Source organism: Trachemys scripta, chromosome 5 (assembly GCF_013100865.1).
Source record: "Trachemys scripta elegans isolate TJP31775 chromosome 5, CAS_Tse_1.0, whole genome shotgun sequence".
NCBI lineage: Eukaryota > Metazoa > Chordata > Testudines > Emydidae > Trachemys > Trachemys scripta.
Genome location: NC_048302.1, coordinates 68366762 through 68392030, shown reverse-complemented (window position 1 = coordinate 68392030; position 25269 = coordinate 68366762). Strand labels below are relative to the sequence as shown.

The 25269-nt window shown below is 43.4% G+C and overlaps 1 protein-coding gene across 3 annotated transcripts in view; it reads left to right on the top strand.

Annotated features, from left to right (window-relative positions):
- Positions 1-25269, top strand: part of SH3RF1 (SH3 domain containing ring finger 1) — a 159577-nt gene that overhangs the window by 108262 nt on the left and 26046 nt on the right. For 2 of the 3 annotated variants that reach the window (XM_034770971.1, XM_034770970.1), the window contains exons 7-10: positions 2481-2635; positions 5195-5365; positions 5560-5819; positions 20443-20801. In XM_034770971.1, coding sequence (XP_034626862.1) covers positions 2481-2635; positions 5195-5365; positions 5560-5819; positions 20443-20801 — 945 coding nt within the window. The remainder of the gene's footprint in view (positions 1-2480; positions 2636-5194; positions 5366-5559; positions 5820-20442; positions 20802-25269) is intronic. The other variant, XM_034770972.1, reaches the window with a different exon arrangement.

The following is a 25269-nucleotide window of genomic DNA, read 5'->3' as shown; positions in this document are numbered from 1 at the left end:
GGAGATATTTAAGAGTAGGTTAGATAAATGTCTATCAGGGATGGTCTAGACAGTATTTGGTCCTGCCATGTGGGCAGGGGACTGGACTCGATGACCTCTCGAGGTCCCTTCCAGTCCTAGAATCTATGAATTTATGAATTTACACCCATGCAAGCTGGGCATGCAATGTCTGTACTCTACACTCCACCATAAGTCTAGATTTACCTTCAGTTTAAGTCAAGAAACAACAGATGGAGACAAAGGCGATACAAGGAAACAATGAGGCCATGTCCACGCTCCGGAGCTTATGCTGGCGTAGCCCTCTATTGTAGATACTGTGTCTGCTGACAGATGTTTTTCTATCAGTATGGTAATACCATCTCCCCAAATAACATTAGCTCTGCTGACAGAAGCACTCTTCTTTCAGCGTAGTTGTGTCTACACCTGGGCTTTTTCAGTGTAGCCTGTGCCCACCACCCCTGCAATCCTTGTGATGTAGCTATATCAGCGTAACTTTCTAGTATAGACCAGGCCTGAGACAATATTGGTCAGCCTGATATGCAGTTGTGTCAGTATGCCAGCAGTCTAACTGTTGTCATAGTTACTTAAGGTGTTGAACTCCATTAGTTTCATTTCATTAACCTTCTTCAGCAAAGTACTTTCCATGGTCTGTTTTTATTTAAAAACAAACAAAACAGAGATTCTGTACTATGGTACTAGTGTGCAATTAAGTATATTAACAGAACAAAAAAGGTACAAGAGATATCTCACCATACACTTCCATGCCAGTGGTATTGTAACATCTGTGAATGTTACAGTTCAAGTGTTAAGAAAGTAACTGAATTTGTAAATTCCAAATGATTTCTTGTCCTTTATATAACTGGACTATAAATAACTTTGTCAACAAAAATAATATAAAGTAGTTTTGATAGTTTTGTTATCCAGTACCAAACATTTTTTAAAACCTTGGGGTTTTTTGTTTCACTGGTCTAGAATCCTAATCCATTATCTGGCCAATGTAAATAACTGTTGCTAGCATAGCACATATTACATTCTTCTGGGAGATCATGTACATTCTGTCTTGGGTACAGTTGATTTATTTGGAAATCACAAGGCTGTATATATAATAAGAAGAAGATTTAAATGAAAATAAGTTATAACTGTTTCACAGCTTACTTTACGGATCACACCATTATTAAACCTTTTGGAGGAATAAATTTTAATTATATTGTGCTTATAAGGCTGAATGATATGTGACCATTTCTGCTAGGTTTTGAAAACTATTAACATGTAGTTCATTATTGAATACTGAAAGTGCAAGATTGTCTTTTATTAATACATTGAATGCAGTATGATGATAATCTCGCTGTGTGTGGTGCTATGGCATCTTGTAGGAATGTTTTCTTAGAAAAATGTGAAAGAAGAAACTTAACAAACCAGTGTTCAGCCAAAAAATCTGATTGAATGTAATTTTAATTCTGAATGTCATGGTAGCAATTTATATTTATGTGCTGATGTATTGGAACAGACAGGCATACAATACATTTTGTCAATGTATATTTTTAATTTGCGGTCTTCAAAACTGAATGAACAATGGAATGGTTCAGAAATTTGTTTAGAAATTAAGGGATTGTTTTACAGTAGAGTTGATAGATGAAAATAGTTTATGCTTTCTGTATCATACACTGGGAGGAGAGAGGCGGGGTTGTTTTGAGTTCTTACATGGTATGGTTGAAAGAGGGGGGGGGGGGGGACACTGCCCCTGTGTGAGCCTGTTTTCCCAAGAGTGACAGTACACAGGCTCCTAAAGAATTATCTGAGGTTTTATAGATCAGAAGAAGGTAACAATTACTCTATTGATTTTCAAAAGGAATGGAATTCTGTAGACAGAACCCCCATTAGGATCTGCCTGTAAAGGAACTGCAGCTTTTCATTGGTGTGCTTGTTAAAGATTACCAGTCTTGATAATACTGAATTTCAAAAGCTGGCACTTCTAAATAGAAGAATAAATGAAAGTGGCAACAATAGCACAGTGACTGTGGTCTACTATTGTCTTGCTTTTTGTAGCCCACACATCAAAGGGAATTTTCCACTAGAAGGAGTGGGTTTGGGTGAACTGCAGCTGAATTGTGTATTGCATTTCAGCTTCAGGCTACAAAAACAACCAGGGATTGAAGTCTATTCAACAGTAGGATGTAAAACCTACCTCTTGGAAGGCTTCTGGATTCTTGTTAAGAATTCTCATGAAAATGTTGTTTGTTATAATTAGAAACAATACTTTCAGCTTCCCCTGTGCTGGGAAATTGCTTATCTGTTTCCTTAACTGGCTATGATGAATTCAAGATCTTAAACTGGAAAAAGAGAGACAAACCTAGTTGTCCAGTTATGGCTTACCAACCGATGGTAGAATGCTGTGCTCAACTAGTTTACTGTTAAAGATCTTTTTTCAGTATCTTAACACACTCTATTTTCTCTTGCTCTTTTTTTTCTTTTAATACTAGAATATGAATCCCCCCCTTCCGCCACCACCTCTTTCGTCTACCACAATCATTGCTTCAACATCTTCAGGGCTGCCTTCTTCAGGAGTAGTACAAAGGCCTGCATCAGGAACAACTGACCAAACACCACATTTACGACCACAGTCTCGACCAAGTGTGTAAGTGAAATTGAAATGTTACCAGTTGTGAGTTTGGGGAGTGGGCAGAAGGGAGGTGTGAAGGGAAGGGGAAAGAGGAGAAGAAAATATAGTAAGACAAGTCATTTCAGATATAAATTGGAACATGTTCATGACTCACCAGCTGGCCTGAGTCCTGCTAAAATTCCCAGAAAGCAGTATGTATAATTAGGAAACAAAAGCAACACAATGGAGTTGATATGTGATCTCCCCTAACAGTCTTCATGCTGAAGGCTATTTATAGCATAGGTAAATATAATAGCATGCTGCTGCATTGTATTATGTGGATAAAATACAAATAAATGGAATATTCATCATGTAGAGAGTGAATGTACTTTTCTTTTCCTTGAGTTAGGGATGAGGACTACCTAATTCACAAGTGGCAATGTCCTGAGTGAGTTTCTTCAATGTCATCTACTATAAATGGAATCAAAAGACCATCCCCATGTAGAATAATTTATGCTAGAACACAGAAAGCATTGTATCTTGTTTGGCATGTTATATCATCATCTCATTGTCAGGCTGCCTGTGCAGGTTACAAGTGCAGTTCGAATGAGGATTCTACAGTTAAGTTAATTAGTGGGTGGCAGTTTGGAACGAAGACAGAAAGCTGCTAGCTAGTGTTATCCAATACAATAAAATACGAGTAATATTGCCAGGTGAAAAATATTTTATATATAACATGTGGTCCTGACAACATCTCTCTTCTTGAAAATTTCATTGTATGAGCAATCTGGAAGAGTAGATTATGCAGGTGAGGGACTGCACAAATTGTTGGACCGGTGGAAGCAGTAAAGGTTTGATAGGAAGGAAGGGGACAAAAATAGTTGTAAAATGCATCTTTAAAAAAAGAAGCAGAAAAGGAGAGGACATGACTGACAATCCTCCCTCCCTTCCTCCTCCAGTCATGATTCCATAGTTTTAAAAATTTTATTAAGATGATGTTAAAAAAATAGTGAACAGAGTTTGAGCATAGAAGTTTCTGGTTATCCAGGAATAACATACAGATTATCGAGGGTGCAAAATTTGGTTTAAGATCAGGTGGCATGAGGAATACATAATCTGCAATATCCCCAATTGGGGGTAAAAGGTTGATGAAGCTGTAGCTTCTCAGGAGGAAAATAAGTGGGTTTTAAAAGTGAAACAGCAGCCACTCTGTAGGCGTAAGCTTCCAGCAACATAGCACATCTCCCTCCAGCACTTCAATTGCACTGTAGGGACCCAGTTCTCTGATTTAAAAAGAAAAAGTTGATTCAGAAGTATTTTGTTTATTTCTGAATCTGGTCTTTCAGTCCCAAGTATAAATACTCACAGAAAGGAAAAGAAGTGTGTGCGGGGGCAGGGAAGGCGTGGAGAAGAATTTAATGGCTAGGAAACCCAGAAAAAGAAACTACAGTAAATAACAAAATTTACAATTCGTATTTTCAGTTAATTTCTAATGTACATTAATTTTAATAACATACACTAACAAGGAACACATAATAACTGATTAAAAATTTAACATAATACTTTTCCCTTAATAGCACTTCTTTTTATAGTTGCCACAGGATGATTGGTGGTGTGTCATTAGATGGCATGGGCATTTCTTGGGGTTATGATATCCCAGCACCTGTCATGCTATAGTCTTTAATTGTTGCCCTTCATTTTGAACTCTTACCCAATCAGGAAAGTGGAAGAAAGTGATTTTGTACCTTTTTATGTTTAAACTAGGGCTGTGAAACAATTTTAAAAAATTGCAATTAATCATGAGATTAAAAAAACATGGAAATCACAGTTTTAATCACACTGTTAATAATACAGTAGCATTTATTTAAATATTTTTGGATATTTTCTACATTTTCAAATATATTGATTTCAAGTACAACACAGAATACAAAGTGTACAGTGCTCACTTTATATTATTTTTGATTACAAATATTAGCACTGTAAAAAAGATAAAAGAAATAGTATAGAATATATAAATATAATGTATATAGTATTATATATAATATCATATATATAGTACATAGTAAATAAGAAGCAGGCAGCATTATCTCCTATAAAGGTAAACAAACTTGTTTGTCTTAGCAATTGGCTGAACAAGTAGGACTGAGTGGACTTGTAGGCTCTAAGTTTTACATTGTTTTGTTTTTGAGTACAGTTATGTAACAACAAAAAATCTACATTTGTAAGTTGCACTTTCATGATAAAGAGATTGCACTACAGTACTTGTATGAGGTGAATAAAAAAATATAATTTCTTTTGTTTTTTACAGTTCAAATATTTATTTAAAAAAGTGAGCACTGTACACTTTGTATTGTGTGTTGTAATTGAAATCAATATATTTGAAAATGTAGAAAAACATCCAAAATATTAATAATAAATTTCAATTGATATTCTATTATTGTTTAACGGTGCGATGAAAACTGCAATTAATCGCAATTAATTTTTTTAATTGAGTTAATTACTTTTGAGCTAATTGCTTGAGTTAACTGCGATTAATTGACAGCCTTAGTTGAAACATTAGATAAAGAGAGATTCATGTGCTTTCCTTTCTTCTAGGTATATTGCCATATATCCATACAGTCCTCGAAAAGAGGATGAACTGGAACTGCGAAAGGGGGAGATGTTTTTAGTCTTTGAACGTTGTCAAGATGGCTGGTTCAAAGGAACCTCCATGCATACAAGCAAGATTGGTGTTTTCCCTGGCAATTATGTGGCACCAATCACAAGGTATGATTTTTTTTAAGCAAGTGTCTGAATAGTTTACTTTGTTTCTAGTTGTTCACATTGATTTGTATGCTATACTTAAACGTAAAACCAGCAATGATATGAAGAGCATCGCCTTTTAGTAACTACTTATGTTTTCGTTTTTGTTTTTTTTGTTTTTTAAATAATTGAATCAAAGGGCTTTTTAATTTTGGCAGGACGGTGACAAGTGCTTCGCAAGCAAAAGTCCCCATGTCTACTGCTGGCCAGACAGCACGAGTGATGACCATGGTCAGCCCTTCCACTGCTGGTGGAACATCACAGAAACTTCAGGGGAACAGCATGACAGTCCATTCCAATGTGGTCCCAACTGCTGTCGTTTCTGCAGCACATATCCAAACTAGTCCACAAACCAAGGTTCTTATGCATATGTCGGGGCAAATGACCGTCAACCAGGCTCGCAATGCTGTTAGAACAGGTAAAAAGAACTTGTGCTTCACACCGAACATAGTCAGCCTGTGAAATTCACTGATGCAAGAGGTCAGTCAGATAATGTGGATTTTTTTTTTTTAAGAGGCAGATAATTTCTGAAACTCTAATACACTTTTCTGGAATTGCTGAGTAACTTATTGTTCTCAGATTAATGCAAGGCAGAAAAACCAATCCAGTGTAATAAAAAAATTTTGGTACTGCAGAGTCCAGGCCAGGCCCTGTCTCTCCTAAACTTCCCTGTTGAAGCGTTCATAGTACTACAGGAGACGTCGGGGTGCTGGGAGGCGAAGATGGTCTATTAAAGGAGAGCTATTAAAGTATACATATCATTTAGTGACCGTTCCTTTCCTAAGTGAGAGAAAAGACGTCTGGTGCTCTTCTGTTTTTGAAGAGCTGTATCAGATTTGTGAATCATGTCTGTCTTAGCCAGGTATGAGCGAATTGCTACAATGTTGACTCAGTCTGCCCAAATTGAAAGAAGGGGGGGGGGGGAACAGGGGAATCAAGAACTAGATGCTGTGGTTACATAGTGTTGCAAAGGGATCCCAATAAGCAGCCTGAAAATGTCACTAGTAACAGAAATACTAGAGCAGATTGGTATTTGAGGAGAATGTGAACCAACCTCAAAAGTCTATCTGAACTTCAAGTTCCAAAACACTGAAGGAAGGAAGCTGCACTCCCCTAGGAGGATTGCACTGTGGCTAGGTTTGTTCACTGTGTGATTATTTCATGTACAGCTTTGCTAGGTGCAGTTATTAGTCTTCCTATGAAATTTCAGATGTTGGCCAATGCAAGTGGGTAGAGTACCAGGCTTGGATTAGTTCTTCTTCAAGTGGTTGCAGATGTGTATTCCACTTAGGTGTGCAAATCTCTAGCATGCCAAGGCCAGAGAACTTTGCCTAGCAGTATACTTAGGGGCAGCATGCATGCCTTCTGGCCCTTCATAGCCCCTCCCATGACTATTTATGGGTAGTGCCACCTAGACCCCCTTCAGTTCCTTCTCACTCCCTGCTGCTTGAATTGAAGTGCTCTGTGTGGTATCTGTCTCATGCTTTACTGTCATGGTGCTTTGCTGTGAGCTTGTGTATTTAGTTAGTTTTAATGTACCCTTAGTATTTAGCTAGTTAGTAGTAATTTAGTTAAGTAGGATTTAGTCAGGTTTGATGCCCTTAACAGGTTTGAAACCCATCATGTGGGGTGACTATCCCTAATAATGGCCCCACACTCTGTGTTTGTGTCTTGCAGAAGTGCCCCATTTGTAAGGCTTTCAGAAAGAGAATGCAGGTGGCTAGAGACCTGCACCTGAAGCAACACCTTATGGAGCAGGGCATGAGGCCTGTTTTGGGGAAGGGTGCTTCCACAGATCGTCCAGCCCCTCAGAGAACTTTGGAACCAGCACAGGTTGTTGTTGCATGGCCAGATTCTGATTCCTTTCTGAGGAGAAAGATAAATTGTTCTCCTTTCTCTGATCCTCTGAGGAGGAGGACTCTCAAAACGGATCAGGGCCAGTCTAGAGCTTGGAGAGATTCCTCCTCCTCTACTGAAAGGAGTAGACTGGCACAGGGATTCCTTCAGAATACAGAACAGAGTTAGGCTATCTAGCTCCTCTCTGGTACTAAGGCGATTGGACACCATACTGCTGATTCCAACATTGTCTGTGGAACATTCATTGAATCTGGTGATGTCAGCACTGACTGTTTCTGCTCCACTGGCATATCTGGCAGCATCAGACTTGCTCTGCCTTTCTGTTCCTGACTCTCCATTAATTCAGGGGCACTCAGTTTTGTATACTAAGCACTGGCTGGACTGGTTGCAGAGTATTCCCTGTGCCAGCACTGTTTCAGTACCATTTAAAACTCAGCATGCAGAGCTGAGTTCAGCCTTCTGTTCGGTACTTAAAAGCTCATCACGGCAGGTACTGACTTCAGTACTGACGATGGTTTCGGTGTAGACCAAGCCTTATGTATTGGTACCAGCCTCATCTCCAGTACCAAAGTCCATTCCATTGCCAAGCATACGTGCAATGCTGCAACCAGTACCCAAGATGCCAGCTACCTTAGTGTTGGCACTGATGTGGTCTGCATATTGGGCTTCAGAAGAGGCTGGATGTTTGCTTGCTCCACCTGAAGTGGCTCCTCCGTTGCCACCAGGCTCTTGGAAGGTTCATCAAGATTGAGTTTGAGGACATCTTCCACCTCTCCTTTCCCTTCCAAGTACCAGTCTCAAAAATCTTTGAGACTTCCTGGGGCTCACCATCAGTACTGAGATTGGCATTATTCCAGCAGTAGGGATAGGGGCTCTTGGCCCAGTTCCTACTTGCCACCAATGCCATATCCTTATCCTCAGTGGCCTCTCTGGAACCCTCGGGATGTTCCTCAATCTGCGAAGTCCTGATCATCTGCTCAGTCCAGGGCAAGGTCACCAGTCCCTTTGGTAGTCTCCCCTTTTGAACCACCTACACTGCAGACAGGCTGATTATCTTCTCTTCCTTCCTTTTTCTCCTCACTGAATGATTCCATAATCCTCTTCTCCTGTGCCAGAGGATTTTAAGTTGTATCAGGATATCCTGAGGTGAATGGTTACAGCCTAGGGCATTCAGGCTGAGTTTGTTCAGGAGAACATCCATACGTTGATGGACCTTCTCCAGCTGTCAGTTTCAGGAAGGGTAGCTCTCTCTCTGTAAATTAAGTGCTTTTGGAACCTATGAAGACTTTGTGGCATACTCTAACTCCCTTGCTGTCCACAGCGAAGTGTACTGATGAAAGGTATTATGTTCCTCTGCAGGGTTTCAAGTGCTTTCACTCACCTTCAGCCCCTAACTCTCTTGTCATTACAGCATCAAGCGAGAGGCTGTGACAAGGGAGGTATAAGTCCATGCCTAAAGACAAAGAGGTTAGTTTTAATGGGAAGGAAAATTAATTCAACTGTGTCTTTACAAATGCACATTTCTAATCAGCAAGTGCTATTATCAAAATATAATTTTGTAAATTAGGAGGCTATATTCAAATTTACGGATAAGCTGCTAGAAATCCTCCAGGGAATTGTTTAAAGCTTTCATTGCAGAAGGCCATCTAGTGGCAAAGATGTCACTACAGTCAACACTGGATGTGGTGTACACCACTTCTAGGATTATGGCCTCAGCTAGCTCTGGCAAAGTTCCTGAGGTCCAACAACGCTTAGAGGACTTACCTTTTGAAGATCAGTTTTTGTTTTATGAGAAAACAGATGAGTTCTCCGAGTCCTGGTCCCTGTGTGTATTCCACACATGGATACGCATCTGTGCCATGCACCCAAGTCCAGAAATTCTAACAAGCAGTGTCCATTGGCCCACACAAGCACAGTAGATCTCCTCATGCTCCCGACCAAGGACAGAGTCAATGCGGTCCTATGCCTCGCCAGTTCCTTCTTACTGCCACATGGCCTGAGTCAGAATCCCTGTGCCCACAGATTTCTGCTGCTTTTTCTCTTGATAGAATTGGCAAATAGATTTGTAAACAGTTTTTATACTTCATAGTTTTTATATTAGCATATAACTGTGTACTATCGTTAGTATGGCTTGTTTTTCCCCATTCTGGGAACTCCCTCCCCATAATTAGGAACTATGCCCAGAGTCCCGGGGTTGAAAAATTGTATCTCTTGCCCTCACTTCTTCTCTGAGAGCAACCATCACCAATGTTGCTTCTGTGGCTTGGATGATATGCATATTTCTACTAAGTGCAGTATTTGTGTCTTGTTTCCACCAAGAACGCACGAAACTTGTGAGTTTTGTCTAAAGAAACACCTTATGAAGAAGGCTGAGGCCCCATTCTGAACTGGGCAAGGGAGACCCTCTGTACATAGGACCCAGTAGACCGTACTGCATCCCTCCAAGCATGAGCTTAAGAGCAGAGTCTGCAGCTCCTAAGCCCAAGGACTCTTTCTCCAAGGCTTCCCATGAGAGTACAGTGCACTCTCATGGTCGCAAGGACAGAACCCCGTCCTGTACTGTCCACAAGAAACACGATCACTTCATGAGCCTGTCAAAGTCAGGTGAGCCTTTGTGTGTGGATCCTAAGGGACCAGCATAGCTGAAAACCCCTAAGTTGGAGGGTACAGCATGTAAAAAGAAAACTCCTCTGATTCTGTTGGTGACGCCCAGCTCCATAATCTGCCATTTCAGTTTAAGAGTGCAGTTCTGGATTTATTGGTACTGGCTTGCTCATCTAAGGAACACACTAGGTCTCAAGGCATGCTGGAACCATTGGTTCTGACCATCGGAAACCCCCAACCCAACCCCACCCCAGACACTGGGACATACAGAGACATATACTACACCAAAGGATATCTTCCTTCCTTGTCTGCAGCTCAGTCTCTCATCCTTTCCAGCCCAGCCCTCCTGAGGGATCTTACGACTCCAGAAGATACTACTACTTCGGTGTCTCAGGAACCCTCTCATCTCTAACCATTGGGCCGGCATGCCCTGGTGGCCCCACCATTGGAAGGGGAGCATTTTTCAGGCTTTAATGAGTCAGAATTTCTGGCCACTCCTCCATCTCCTTGGAGGACTCTAACAGGAAGTCAATGAGATCTGGATGCTACCCCTCCAGATGTGACTTCCCTAGGGACCCCTGGTACCTGTTGCCATGTTTCCCCACAAATGGCTGATCCCTCTTTCTGGCCTTATTGGGGCTCATGGGACTCTCTCAGCTGCCAGGGACCGACCCAGGAATCTGGCCACACTTCTCCTTCTCGGCACACACCGGATCTGTCAGAGTATGAGGAGGAGAGGATATTGACCTGGATCCACAGGTATCAGCGGGAATCTCATCCTTGTCTCTGAATCAAGGGGTCACTCTTTACTCTTCATCTCTGCTGGACATCATAACCAGTACCAAGAGCTAGTGCAGAGGATTGCCAATGACCTACCAATACAGCAGGAGGTGGTCCAGGACCCACAACACTGGTTCCTGGATATTTTGTAATCTTCCAGTTAACAAGGTCATCCTGGAGCTGGCTAGATTGGTATGACACACTCCAGCATCCTGTACCCCCACACCTGAAAGAGCTGAGGTGCTATTTCATTTCCACAAAGGGAGCTGAATTTATTTTCTCCCACCCTGCACCCAACTTTCTGGTGGTACAGGCAGCAATGAAGAGGGCTAGGTCGCAACATCTAAGGACCACCCTGACAGACAAGGGCTCATAGAGGTTGGATCTCCTGGAGAGAAAGGTCTTTGATCTATGGGCCTGCCATTCTGTATTGCTATCAGGCTGTTAGCTAAATATGATTTTAACAACTATTCAAGGCTGGTGGACTTTAAGGACAAGCTTCCTACTGAGGACAAAGCCCAATTTCAGTCTTTCATAGAGGAGGGTAAGTTAGTAGCAAGATATGGCATCCACAGGACTGACCTCTGGTATAGACATAAGGAAGGATTCTTGGCTACAGTCTTCAGGTTTCCCTAGAAAGTTTCAGAATACCATACAGAATCTTCCCTTCGACGACTCAGATCTCTTCAATGAGAAAACGGATGAGTCCCTACACCTGTCAAAGACTCTGTGCTCCTTGGGGATTTATGCTCTGGCCTCGAAGAGAAAACATTAGAGACAAACATATAAGTCAAGGTCATGCTCTCCTCAAGCCAAGCCTGCAGTGAAACATCAGAGGTTCAGAGGCCTTGCTTTTTGGCTCCCTCGACCACCACAACCTCTACCCATTCCAAGTCTCCTACAAAGGGCTACTTAGGTGAGTCTCAACTGAGACATCCAACCACCACTGATGCTAGCCACCTCTTCCCCTATTATTTAGGAGGCCATCTCACATTCTTCACCCACAATGGGGGCTTGATCATGACAGACTTCGGTCTTGGAAATTATTCATCGAGGAAACTCCATCAAGTTCTTCTCCCTCACTCCTCACAACCACTCTTCCTGATCCCCCTTCAGAGACCACTCTCATGAGATGATTGTTCATCAGGAGGCAGACACCCTCTTACAGTGAGGGGCAATAGAGTGCATCTTTCCTCAGTATGAAGGAAGAGAGTTCTATTCCCCAAATTTTCTAGTCCCACAAAGAGACCCATTCTGGTCCTTTGGCAACTAAACAGCTTTATTAGAAAGTAGAAATTCAAGATGGGTACGTTAGTATCGATAATCTCTTCACTACAGGAGGGGATGTGGTTCGTGGCTCTTGACATGAAGGATGCATACTTTCATGTAAACATTCATCATTCCCCCAGAAGGTTCCTACGATTTATGGTGGGCCAAGAACATTTCCAGTTCAGAGTCCTTCCCTTTGGGCTAGCAACAGCACCCAGAATGTTCACAAGTTTTGTCTGTGGTGGTAGCCCAAATGAGACACCAGAGTTACAATTTTCCCATATCTGGATGATTGGTTCTTGGTAAGTCTCTCCTGCCAAGAGGTCAAGTCGGCGACAGAGTTTCTGCTCCATCTTCTAGCAGTCCTGGTCACCTGCATAAACAAAGTAAGCACAGATTACTCACAGACCAAAAACTATGATCAGAATATGCCTCTCGCTTTTAAGCCATATGGTCTTGTGCGCTCATGTGAAGCTGTTCACCAGGCTTCATCTATGATGTCTACACCCCTGGCTCTGGTCAGTCTATCACCAAAGATCATATCAACACCAAAGTGACCATTCCCACCAGATTCATCACCTCCCTCACCTGTTAATCAAATCCAGAGAGAGTAAGAATGGATGTTCCCTTAAACACTCCTAGTCCCAATGTCACCATCATAACAGACACTTCCCTTCTGAACAACCACATTGCATAAGGACCCTTAACGAGGCCAGAGTGCACATCAGTATACTAGAACTGAGAGCAGTCCACCTGCCTTGCAGAACCTTTCTTCCACTTATACATTTACATCATATCCAAGTGATGTTAGACAACATCCCCATGGTCTTTTACATAAGCAAACAGGGTAGAGCAAGATCTCTTCCCTTTTGCCTGAAAGCAATTAGGCTTTGGAATTGGTGCATGAGAAACCATATCACTATCTAACTATGTCTACACTGGCAAGTTTCTGCGCCACAAGTTATACCACTTTTATTAAAACGCTGGAATTAAACCACTGTTGCGTGTCCACGTTGTGCTCCTTGTGGTGCTGGAGCGCATCCACATTAGCAGCTCTTGAACAGCAAAGACAGCAGTGCATTGTGGTAGCTATCCCACTGTGCAACTGGCTGCAGGGTGCTTTGGGAACAGTTTGCAATGCCTCATGGGGCAGGCACAGCATCACATGATGCAGGTTTCCCAATCCCGTTGTTCCATGGGCATCCTACTACATTGCCAGCTGCTTTTCAACTGCGGTGTCGGGGAGGAAGTGTGTGTGACAGGGAGTTAGGTGACCAGATGTCCTGATTTTATAGGGACAGTCCTGATATTCGGGGCTTTTTCTTATATGGGCACCTATTCCCCCCACATCCTGATCCTGATTTTCCATACTTGCTATCTGGTCACCCTACAGGGAGTGTGTGTGTATATGGATGGGGGGAGAGAGACAGTGTGTTTTGGGGGACAGAGAGAGTGTCAGCATCCTGTCTTGTAAGTTCAGACAGTGGCAGGAAGCAACCAATCCTGGGGGAGGGGGAAAACCCCAACATCAGCCCCCGCCTCCCTCCCTGGGCGCGCGCTCTCTCTCTCTCTCTCTCTCACACTCACACTCACACACACACACACACACACACACACACACACACACACACACACACACACACACACACACACACACACACACACTGTTCAACATGGTTTGCTTTGTGTCCCTGAGCAGATCAGCACACCATGCAACAGCTGTCCGTCAGAAACGGTGCTTTGAAAGGGCAGAGGCGCATGTCTCCAGGGCAGCCAAGTTCAAAACAATGAGCAGAGCAGTCACTTGAGGTGTTATGGGACAGCTCCAGAGCCCAATTTTACGGTAGAAAGCAATCAAGTGTCTACACTGGCAATAGAGCACTGGAGCCTCTGTGCAAATAGCCTTACGACTCTCGTTGATGTGGTTCTTTTGCAGTGCTGCAACTGAGGAGTTTCTGTGCACAAAGTGGCTTGCAGTGTGTGCATATTTGCGGTTTGAGCAAAAAAAGCTGCTTTACTGCGCAGAAACTTGCCAGTGTAGACAAGCCCTAAGCCACATACCTCCCAGGTGCTCAGAACCCTTTAATAGACCACCTGAGCAGGCACTTCTCTGCAGACCAAAAGTGGGAGATTCACCACTATGTCCCAAGTGAAATATTCACTCAGTGGGGTACACCTCAATGGGATTTCTTTGTGTCCCAAATGAACAAAAACTTCCCCTATGGGCAATGGCTCTCAAGACAGCGCGCTCTTGTTGTCATGGCCAGATGATCTCAGATATGCCTTTCCTTCCATTCCCCTGCTACCACAGGTCCTGAGAAAGATCTGTCATGACGGCCGTTATCATTTTCCTAGAAACCAAATGGCGTAGGCAATTTTGCTTCCCAGAGCTCCTGAAAATGTCATCTCCTCCCATTTCCAGATCTCAGGGAGGCAGGGATTAAAATCAGACACCCCAATCTGGACTTGCTCTATCTCATGGTCTGGTGTTTGGTTGGGCATCGGAAGTAGAATGCTCTTGTTTGACACCCATTCAAGCTATTCTTTCCCAAAATAGGAAAGGTTCAACTTGGACCTGCTATCTTACTTAATGGAGATGTTTCTGTATCTAGATGCAGCGTAATAAGCCTTCTCCAGGCATTGCAAGTATTCTGATCATTTTCGATGATCTCCTATCTCTTAAAAACCCAGGCTTTTCCATTAGCTCCCTGTGGGTCCATCTCACAGTGATTAGTGCCTTCCTCCCTCCAGTGGATGGATGTTCTGTACGTACACACACGCGCACATACACACACACTCTTACTTCATGAAGGGCTCAGGACCTTTCCACCAGTAGTCAAACGTACATCTCAATGGTACCTCAATTTCATCCCATCAACACTCACCAGAACACCGTGTGAACAATAGCTGACATGCTCCATCTCCCAGCTGTCCATGAAAGTTGCATTTTTAGTTGCTATCACTTCATCCAGGAAAGTGAGTGATTTGGGAGCCCTCATGGTAGACCCTCCTGGTACACTTTTTCCATAACGAAAAGGTATCCCTTCATCTCTGTCCTAAATTCTTCCCCAAGGTTATTTCTGAATTCCATGCTAACCAAAGTATCCACTAATCTGTCCTTTTCCCAAAACCCCACATTTTTGCTGAAGAGAAAATACTTTCTTCCCTCAACCTCAGATATGCCTTGGTGTTCTATCTGCCAAGGACCAAACCTATTAAAAAATCAAGACTTTTTCTCACCGTAGCAGAAAGGCCACAAAGTCAAGTAATATCCTCTCAGAGAATCTCTAAGTGGGTGCATCATAAAGTGATACAGATTAGCACATACACCTTCTCCTAACACAGGAGGGCACATGCCATCTCTATAGCTTCCCTGCAGGATGTACCCATAGGAGGTATATGCACAGCAGCCACTTGGAGTGCCATCCACACATTCACTAGACATTATGTGCATATTCAGGATGCACCAGTGGGAACTGCAGTACTGCAAGCTTCCTCACATAGCCCTTCAGTCTGAGCATTGCTTGTCAATCACCCTTATGTGGAATACACATAGGCACCAGCACTCGAAGAAGAAATGGAGGTTATTTACCTGTAGCTGGAACTTCTTTGAGCTTTATGGTCCCTGTCTGTATTCCATTACCCTCCCTCCATCCCCTCTGTTTTGGATCCGATTGGATTCGTGGTCAGAAGAACTGAAGAGACATTGGTTCACACTACCTCTTGTGCCCTTGGCTGGGACACAAAATCTGCTGTGCATTTGCAGGCCAGTGGACACCGCTTGTTAGAATTTCTGGACTTGGGTACATGGTGCACATGCATACCCACATGTGGAATACAGATAAGGACCACACATCTCGAAGAACTTCCAGTTACAGGTAAGTAACCTGCATACATTACATTCTTTAAAAGACACTCAGGCTACTTTATGTTCAATGGGAGTTTATACCCAGTGTCAGAGATATGGAGATCAGCAACAATAGCAGCAGTATTTCTAACAGTCCGCTTATTTGGCTAGACAGCAGGATTTCTCTAGAAAGAGATCTAACTCACAAAGGAGAAGGTCTTCTGATTCAAATTTCAACAAACTGGCCTATTCTTCATCAGCTTTGGGCATGCAATTAACTTGACTCTCCTACTGAGGACAGTATTCCAGTTGTAATTATCCCCATGATATTTCCTCCATTTGGAGACAGGGTTGCCGACTTCTACGGTGCTTGGGAAGCAATAACCATGGACAAGCAGGTCTTAAACACTTTGGATTGGGTTATGCCATCCAATTTCTGTCTATCCCCGCTTCCCACCATCCTGACCCATTTTTTTTTCCAAGACCCCACTTACAAGTCACTGCTCCTTCTGCAGATCCACACTCTTGTTTCACAAGCTATAGAGGAAGATCCCCTTCAGAATCAGGGAAAGGGCTTCTACTCATTACTTCCTGATCCCCAAGTCAAAGGGAGAGGTGAGACCCATTCTGGATCTTAAAGGCCTCAACACATACATCAAATATCAGATTCCATGTGGTAACCTTAGCTATAATTGTCCCCACATTAGCATATGACTGGTTTGCTGCCATCTGTCTTTAGGATGCCTACTTTCATGTGGCAATTTTCCCAAGCAACAGGAAGTTTCTGAGATTTGTAGTAACATGTCAGTGTTATCAATACACAGGTCTTCCCTTTGGACTATCATCAGCCCCACGTGTGTTTACTGAATGCATGACAGTAGTGACAGCCTATCTCAGAAGGATAGGAATTCATGTCTTTTCTTACCTGGATGATTGGTTACTGAGGCACAAGTCTGAAGCAAAACTGTTGTAACCCAGGCCCTAGTACTAGCACCTGCTCCAGTTTCAACCAAGATGGTTAGTATTAGGGCCTGCATCTATGATGCAACAGCATAGAATGCTATCCTGGCAAGCGAGATAGCCAATGAGATGGCAGCTTGAGCTGGGGAGAAGACTCAGAAAGTGCCATAGAGACAGCTGAAAGGCAGTTGAAGAAGGAGGTTAAAAGAGAGCAGAGCTGGGTAAAAAGGGGATTTGCCAGAGGAAGTTGTGTTAGAGGAAGCAGGACCTAGAAGGGCCAAGAACAAGGAGCTGGGCAACAAGGGGCCTAGAATGTATGAACAGTGAGATTGACCACTGGGATGCTAACAGAGGGAATGCAGTTTGGGTGCAGTAGGCCAGTGGGTGTGGCTCTCCAGGTGAAGAACTCTTTCACAGGTGAACCGTTGGAAAGAGGTCTGGCTCTTTGTAGTGTCAAATGAAGAAACATTGCCAGGCTGGAGAGAGGTGAAGTCGGGACACCAGAGGTGAATTCAAACTTGGCAGCCAGGGAGAGAAGTAGCCGATTCCCTCTTGGGAGACACAGTGTGGTATTGACAAATTTATTTTATTGTGATGGTAATTTACAGTTTATTATTCTTGTAAGTAAGTATTTGATGTTACTTCATATTATTTATGTTCTTTACAAAGGAAAACCCAGAAATTCGTTAAGTTTAAAAATTTAAGGTTTGTCTCTGCCTCTCCTCACAGTAGGCATAGCCTCGCTGAGGCCTGGGACACTGCATTAGTCCTCATTCCTGCCCAGTTAACACTTCGTCTCTTTGATTTACTGGGGCTGATTTTGAACAAAAGGAAGTCAATATTAATTCCAGCAGAAATAATTGAGTTCACTGGAGCCCTACTGGACTCTGAGTTCAATGACTTTTCTACCAAACTATTGTTTTCAGACAATTCGTCACCTATGTCTGTCCCTTCAGTCTCACTCTTGAACTACGGTTCATGTTTGTCTGTTGTTACTAGATCATATGGCTGCAGTAGTCCAGCATGTGAGATTGCATCTTCATTCTCTTCAATACTTGCTGAAGTTAGTCTGTTTCCCAAGTTGTCAGTCATTAGACAAGCTTGTCTGAGTGCCACTGGTGATCGTTGAGTCCCTAGAGTGGTGAGCACATCACGTCAATGCATGTGAAGGTGTTTCATTTGCCCATCCTGCACTGACCAGGACTATAGTTACTGATGGCTCCACAATAGGGTGACCAGACGTCCTGATAAAATTGGGACCATCCTGATATCTGGGCATTTGTCCTGCGTCCCGATCAATATTTGTCCTGATATTTCGCAGTACTCTTTTTTTCTTTTTGCTCCGCCAGTGACTCCCCTCCCATGTGTCCCCAATATTTTCTTCCTCTCATCTGGTCACCCTACACCACAATAGTTTGGGGAGCACATCTAGAGACTTTGAAAGGTTAGGGTTTGTGGACAAAATAGGAAGCTCCCTTCATATAAACATCCTGGAGTTTGAGCAATTTACAATGCACGCTGGACCTTTTGAGCTCAGATCAAGGGCACAGTGGTTCACCTGCTTATGGACAGTACCACCACAATGTATTATGTGAACAAGCAGGGAGGCTCCTGCTTCATCCAGCGCTGTCAGGTAGCAATATAATTTTGACTCTTTTGCATGAAAGAAGGCATCACTTATCCAGCCACACACTTACTGGGGGCTCAGAATCAGTTGGCTGATCACCTCAGCAGGAATTTCTCCCAGAGTCATAAGTAGTCTCTGAAGAGCAGCATTTGGAGCTGCATCTTCAGAGAATGGGGCATTCTGTCTGTTGACCTGTTTGTTACAAGGACAACAAGAAGTGCCATCAGTTTTGCTCCAGATCAAGTCTCAATCCAAGATCTTTAACTGACATCTGTGATTTGAATTGGAGATCAGTCCTGGTGTATGCTTCCCTCCCAGTCCCACTCATCTCTCAAGTTATTCACAAACTGAAGCTAGATCATGCTAACCCGATTCTTGTTGTACCAGCTTGGCCAAGACAATGTTGGTTCTCCGACCTTAAAAGTCTATCTGTTCAGTCTCCCAGATCTCTTCCCCTTCTTCCTGACCTACTGATTCATCCTCTTGGATGCTGTATGGTTAGATGAGAAGGAAGGAAGATTTTCAGACCCAGTTCAATGAGTCCTACTTAATAATAGAAAACCCTCTACTAGGTGTACCTATTTTCCAAGTGGAAGCATTTTCAGTTTGATCACTAGCTCAAGGAGTCCAGCTGATGCTAGCTCGCGTTTATTTTGGATTACTCGTTACATCTTAAGTCCTCAAGTCTGCCTCTCAGCTCAGTGAGGGGTCCACTTAGCGTTGGGTTTGCATTCCACCCTCCGATCCAAGGGAATTCAATTTTTCCTCATTCCATGGTATTTAGATTTCTAAAAGGTGTTGTCTGTCTTTTCCCGCCTATAAAGAAATGGTTCCCTTGTGGGAGCTTAACGCTGTGATGGCTGCCCTCATGGTACCTCCCATCTGAGCCTTTAGCAACTTGTTCTCTCTCCTTCCTCTGTCAAATGCAGCCTTTCTTATTGCCATAACGTCCACAAGGAGAGTAAGTGAACTGCAGACCCTAATGGCAAGGCTGCCCTATACACAGTTTTTCAAAGACAAGTTGGCTTTAAGACCACACCCCAAATTTTTGTCTAAAGTGGTTTCACTGTTTTACCTTAAGCAAACAATATACTTACCTATATTTTTCCTAAGCCTCATTCAAATGTGGATGAACAGCACCTTCATTCACTGGATATGAGATGATCATTGGAGTTCTTTCTGTAAAGGACTAAACCATTCAGTGCATCACCTCAACTTTTTGTGTCCTGTGTGGATTGGACGGGAGGTTAGGTGATTTCGGCACAGATCATCTCCAGATGGATTACTTCTTGCATTTACAGTGGCATATGGGGTAGCTCAGGCCACACTGCCACAGAGACCAGTGGTTCATTTGAGCAGGGCCAAAGCAACTTTAGTTGCATTTCTCAATGATACATCTATATTGGACATCTGCAGGGCTGCCACCTGGTGTTCACTGCATACTTTCATCACACACTGTGCTATTATAACTGCATCTAGATCAGGTGCAAGGTTTGGAAAGGCAGTTCTACAATCATTTTTAAGTATACTCCAAACCCCACCTGCTGGTGTTTTTGCTTGAGTCATCTGAGTGGAATATACATCGGTGACCACTTGCAGAAGAAAAAGCAGTTACTTACCTGTACTATAACTGTTGTTCTTTGAGATGTGGGTGCAAACGTATTCCATGACCCACCCTCTGTCCCTTCTGTGTTGGTGCAAAGGAACTGAGGGGGTCAGGGTGGCACTGCCCTTAAATAGCCATGGGAGGCACTACAAGGCACCAGAAAGCATGTGTGCTGCCCCAACGGTTACTTCTAGGCACAACTCTCAGGCTTTGGTATGCTGGGCACATGCACATGTGAGTGGAATATATATCTGCACCCACATCTTTTAGAACAACAATCTCAGTACAGGTAATTTTTTTTCTCTGTTCTGTTTCGGTACATTTAATGTTGAGATATCTGTGTCATAACACCCACATATACTATTACAGTTTTCATGGTTGGAGGGGTGTTGGTGGGAGGGAAGCTTTTTTTAATAAGTTGTTATATCATAGTGACTAATGTCTCAGTGTGTATATGTCTTTGATAATGATATTTCCTCCCCTTATCTTAGTTGCAGTACACAGCCAAGAAAGACCTACAGCAGCAGTGATGCCGATACAGGCTCAAAGTTCAGCATGCCTTATCCCTGCAGCTGTGATCATTCCCCACCATTCTGTTGCTTCCCAGCAACTCCAGCCTCAGCTTCCAAATGCTGCTGCTTACGTCACTGCTGTGAATATCAACCGATCAAATGTTCCACTGGCTTGTGCAGCAGCTTCTTTAAACTCTTCCAGCATCACCTCTGCATCTTTGGATGGAGACCTGAGTGGGAGAGCTGTGAGTGTTCACGCTGGGGTTCCTGCTTCTCCTGAAAATGCTTTAGCAGCTGGTGGGAATACTGCAGTCAGTAAACCAGACAAGGATAGCAAGGTGGGCGTGGCATTCTATTTGCGTCCCAGGCAGTGTCTCACTTCTATCACATGAACTTTTTAAAGAGACTTATAGTCATGTCTTTATATGATTTTAGGGGTAACATACAGTGGGCTTTTATGGAAGATTGAGCAAGTTGGGCATTCGTTTGAATGACTGTATGTTAGAGCAAGTCCATACTTGTGAGAATAATTTAGGGTGGTGGGTGAATATTGGAGCAGAGGTGCGATGGGATAAAGAGTAGAATATAGGATTAGGAAAGTGAATTGCTGCAGGTCAGAGGGATCAGTTGCTCTGTTGTTGGAATTCTTTATATTTCATGTATTTCTTTCTGGAGCTGAAACATGATTCCTGGATGCTTCAGGGGACTCTTGCATGGTCAGCAACTCTAATCAGTGGCCCTCTCTCTGTAAATTGATAGGTGAGCCTGTAAACACAAATTTATGGGAACATAAATTATTCAGTCTAATAAAATAAAGTTAATATTTAATAAAAATCAATATGTATTTAGTGTGTGCAATTTCCTTCAAAAAATAAGTCAGAGGTGTTTTTTTTTCCTGTAAAATATTAGTCATTTCCCTCATTATGTTAATACCTTAAATGAGAAAATTGAAGTTTATGAAAAGTTCAATTTCAGGCCATTATTGTTGAACAAGAAAAAGGTAGTGAACTAAAATGTCAGTCGTAGGCGCACGGCTCTTTTCCAGATTCTGTGTTTAGTAGATTCTCAATTAATCCATTTTCTTCCCCGTGCAGAATTGCTCCCTGCAGTGTTCTCCAGTACCACTTTCAATTTTAAAGTCAACCTTTCACCTTTCTCCATGGGAGTGGTTATTGATCTTGCTATTAGGCTGCATTTGAGGCAAAATATACTAAGTTTTCCTTTTAACTGTAGTATATTATTTGTAGTTTATACCCCTTGACCACTTCTTTTAACTCCTAGGTTAAACATTTGTAGACATTTGTCTTGTAACTTTTTCTTCACAGGTACTGCTTTGTCAAGCTTATACATAAGTAGTAGTTGTAATATTTCCCCACGGGCTAATCTCTGCTTCCCTTAATCATTTTTGTTGTTCACATTTAAATTGAGATACCGGTACTCTGCATTCATGTAATTACTTCACTTGCAGCCAACTGAGATTAGACTGAAATGTCTTTTAGGCTGAAGTTTTATTGAGCATCTATTGTTTTGGGGGTTCTCTCATACATATCTAAACTTATTAGGTCAAAGGGTTTATGTAAGAAGATCATTGTCAGACTCTTTAAAAAGGGAAGAAATACAAAAGCATTGTGAACAAATCAGTGCTGAAAAGGCTTTGGGGGTTATAATGGATCACAAATGGAACAAGTCAACAATGTCATGCAGTTGCAAAAAAGGCTAACTTTGTTCTGGGGTGTATTAACAAGAGTGCCATATAAAGTGTTGTTGTAGCTATGTTGTGTTATGCTAAACAATCTGTTCAAACCTTGCATTTAGCAATGACATTTTGACTTATTTTTCGAGACCTGAAGAAGAGCTCTGTGTAAGCTCAAAAGCTAGTCCAGTAACAGGAGTGTCGTATTTAAGACATGAGAGGTAATTGTCTCGCTTTGCTTGGCCCTGATGAGCCTCAGCTGGAGTACTGTGTCCAGTTCTGAGTGGCACACTTAGGGTATTTCTACACTATGGGATTAATCCGAATTTACAGAATTCGAATTTTGGAAACAGATTGTATACAGTCGAATATATGCAGCCACACTAAGCACATTAATTCAGCAGTGTGCGTCAATGTCCTAGGGCTAGCGTTGATTTCCCGAGCGTTGCACTGTGGTAGCTATCCCATAGTTCCCGCAGTCTCCTCCGCCCATTGGAAATCCGGGTTGAGATCCCAATGCCTGATGGGGCCAAAAACATTGTCGCGGGTGGTTCTGGGTACATCCTCCCCCGCTCTCCAGGGAAGCAACGGCAGACAACTGTTTCGCGCCTTTTTCCTGTGTGAACAGTGCAGACGCCATACCACGGCAAGCATTGAGCCTGCTCAGTTCAAGTCAGCAGTCATGAACATTGTAAACACCTCGCACGTTATCGTGCAGTTTATGCTGAACCAGAACCTGCAAAACCGGCGGTGAGGAGTAGGCTACAGCAGCGCGGCGGCAAGAGTGATGAGGACATGGACATGGAATTCTATCAAACCGCGGGCCCCGGTACTTTGGAGATCATGCTGTTAATGGGGCAGGTTCTATCCGTGGAACACCGATTCTGGGCCCGGGAAAGAAGCACAGACTGGTGGGACCGCATAGTGTTGCCGGTGTGGGACGATTCCCAGTGGCTGCGAAACTTTCACATGCGTAAGGGCACTTCCATGGAACTTTGTGACTTGCTTTCCCCTGCCCTGAAGCGCCAGAATACCAAGATGAGAGCAGCCCTCACAGTTGAGAAGCAAGTGGCAATAGCCCTGTGGAAGCTTGCAACGCCAGACAGCTACCGGTCAGTCGGGAATCAATTTGGCAAATCTACTGTGGGGGCTGCTGTGATGCAAGAAGCCAAAGCAATCGCCGAGCTGCTGCTATGAAAGGTAGTGACTCTGGGAAATGTGCAGGTCATAGTGGATGGCTTTGCTGCAATGGGATTCCCTAACTGTGGTGGGGCGATAGATGGAACCCATATCCCTATCTTGGCACTGGAGCACCAGGGTACCCAGTACATAAACCGCAAGGGGTACTTTTCAATGATGCTGCATGCACTTGTGTATCACAAGGGACGTTTCACCAACATCAACGTGGGCTGGCCGGGAAGGGTTCATGATGCTCGTGTCTTCAGGAACTCTGGTCTGTTTCGAAAGCTGGAGGAAGGGACTTTCTTCCCAGACCAGAAAATAACCGTTGGGGATGTTGAAATGCCTATCGTGATCCTTGGGGACCCAGCCTACCCCTTAATGCCATGGCTCATGAAGCCATACACAGGCAGCCTGGACAGGAGTCAGGAGCTGTTCAATTACAGGCTGAGCAAGTGCAGAATGGTGGTAGAATGTGCATTTGGACGTTTAAAAGGTCACTGGTGCTCGTTATTGACTCAGTCAGACCTCAGCCAAACCAATATCCCCATTGTTATTGCTGCTTGCTGTGTGCTCCACAATCTCTGTGAAAGTAAGGAGGAGACTTTTATGGCGGAGTGGGAGGCTGAGGCAAATCGCTTGGCTGCTGATTATGCGCAGCCAGACACCAGGGCAATTGGAAGATCACATCAGGAAGTGCTGCATATCAGAGAAGCTTTGAAAAACAGTTTCATGACTGGCCAGGCTACAGTGTGAAAGTTCTGTTTGTTGAAAACCAGTCCCCTTGATTCACTCATTCCCTGTAAGCAAACTACCCTCCCCTCTTAAATCACAGCTTGCTTTTAAAGGAAATAAAGTCACTATCGTTTAAAAATCATGTATTCTTTATTAATTGATTATAAACATAGGGAGAGAACCGACAAGGTAGCCCAGGTGGGGGTTGGGAGGAGGATAGGAGGGAAGTGAAAGGCCACTGAAAAAATTCAATATAATGACAGCCTTTTGGTTGGTCTGTCCACTGGGGTGGAGTGGGAGGGTGCACGGAGCTTCCCCCTCCATGTTCTTACACATCTGGGTGACGAGGCTATGGAACATGGTGAGGGGAAGGGAGGTTATACAGCGGCTGCAGCGGCACTCTGTTATCCTGCTGCCGTTCCTGAAACTCCACCAGATGCCAGAGCATGTCGTTTGATCATGCAGCAGTCCCAGCGTTGCAGCCTGTCACCTCTCATCTTGAGCGTCCCTCATGACCTCCCGTTCACTGGCATCTTTCCTGTACTTAGATACCGTGTCCTTCCACTCATTCAAATGAGCTCTTTCATTGCGGGTGCATTCCATTATTTCCGAGAACATCTCATCTCGCGTCCTCTTTCTCCGCTGCCTTATCTGAGATGGGATGGAGGAGGGAGGCTTGAAAAATTGCAGCTTCTGGAGGGATGGAAAAAAGGAGAGAAGTTTTTAAAAAGATACATTTTACAGAACAATGCTTATACTCTTTCACGGTGAACAACACTATTCACATTACATAGCACATGTGATTTCAGTACAAGGTCGCATTTTGCATCTTAATATTGAGTGCCTGTGGCTTTGGTGTTAGAGATCACAGACATAGGTCTGGGCAACAGAATTCGGCTTGCATGCGGCCATGGTAAGCCATTGTCTTTCGGCTTCTGCACCCTCCTTTCCCACATATGAAGCAAAGCCCATTGAGTTTTCCTGTTAACCTTCAGCAGCAGAAAACAAACTAAGGCCCCCTCCGTCCCCCCATCCAATTCTCTGGGATGATCACTTTATCCCTCCCCCCACCGCGTGGCTGGTATCAGGGAAGATCCCTGCAGAAACCAAACTACGCCCCCCCCCGCCCACCCGCCATGAATTATCTGGGATGATCGCTGTACCCCTCCCCCCACTGCGTGGCTGGTATCAGGGAAGAT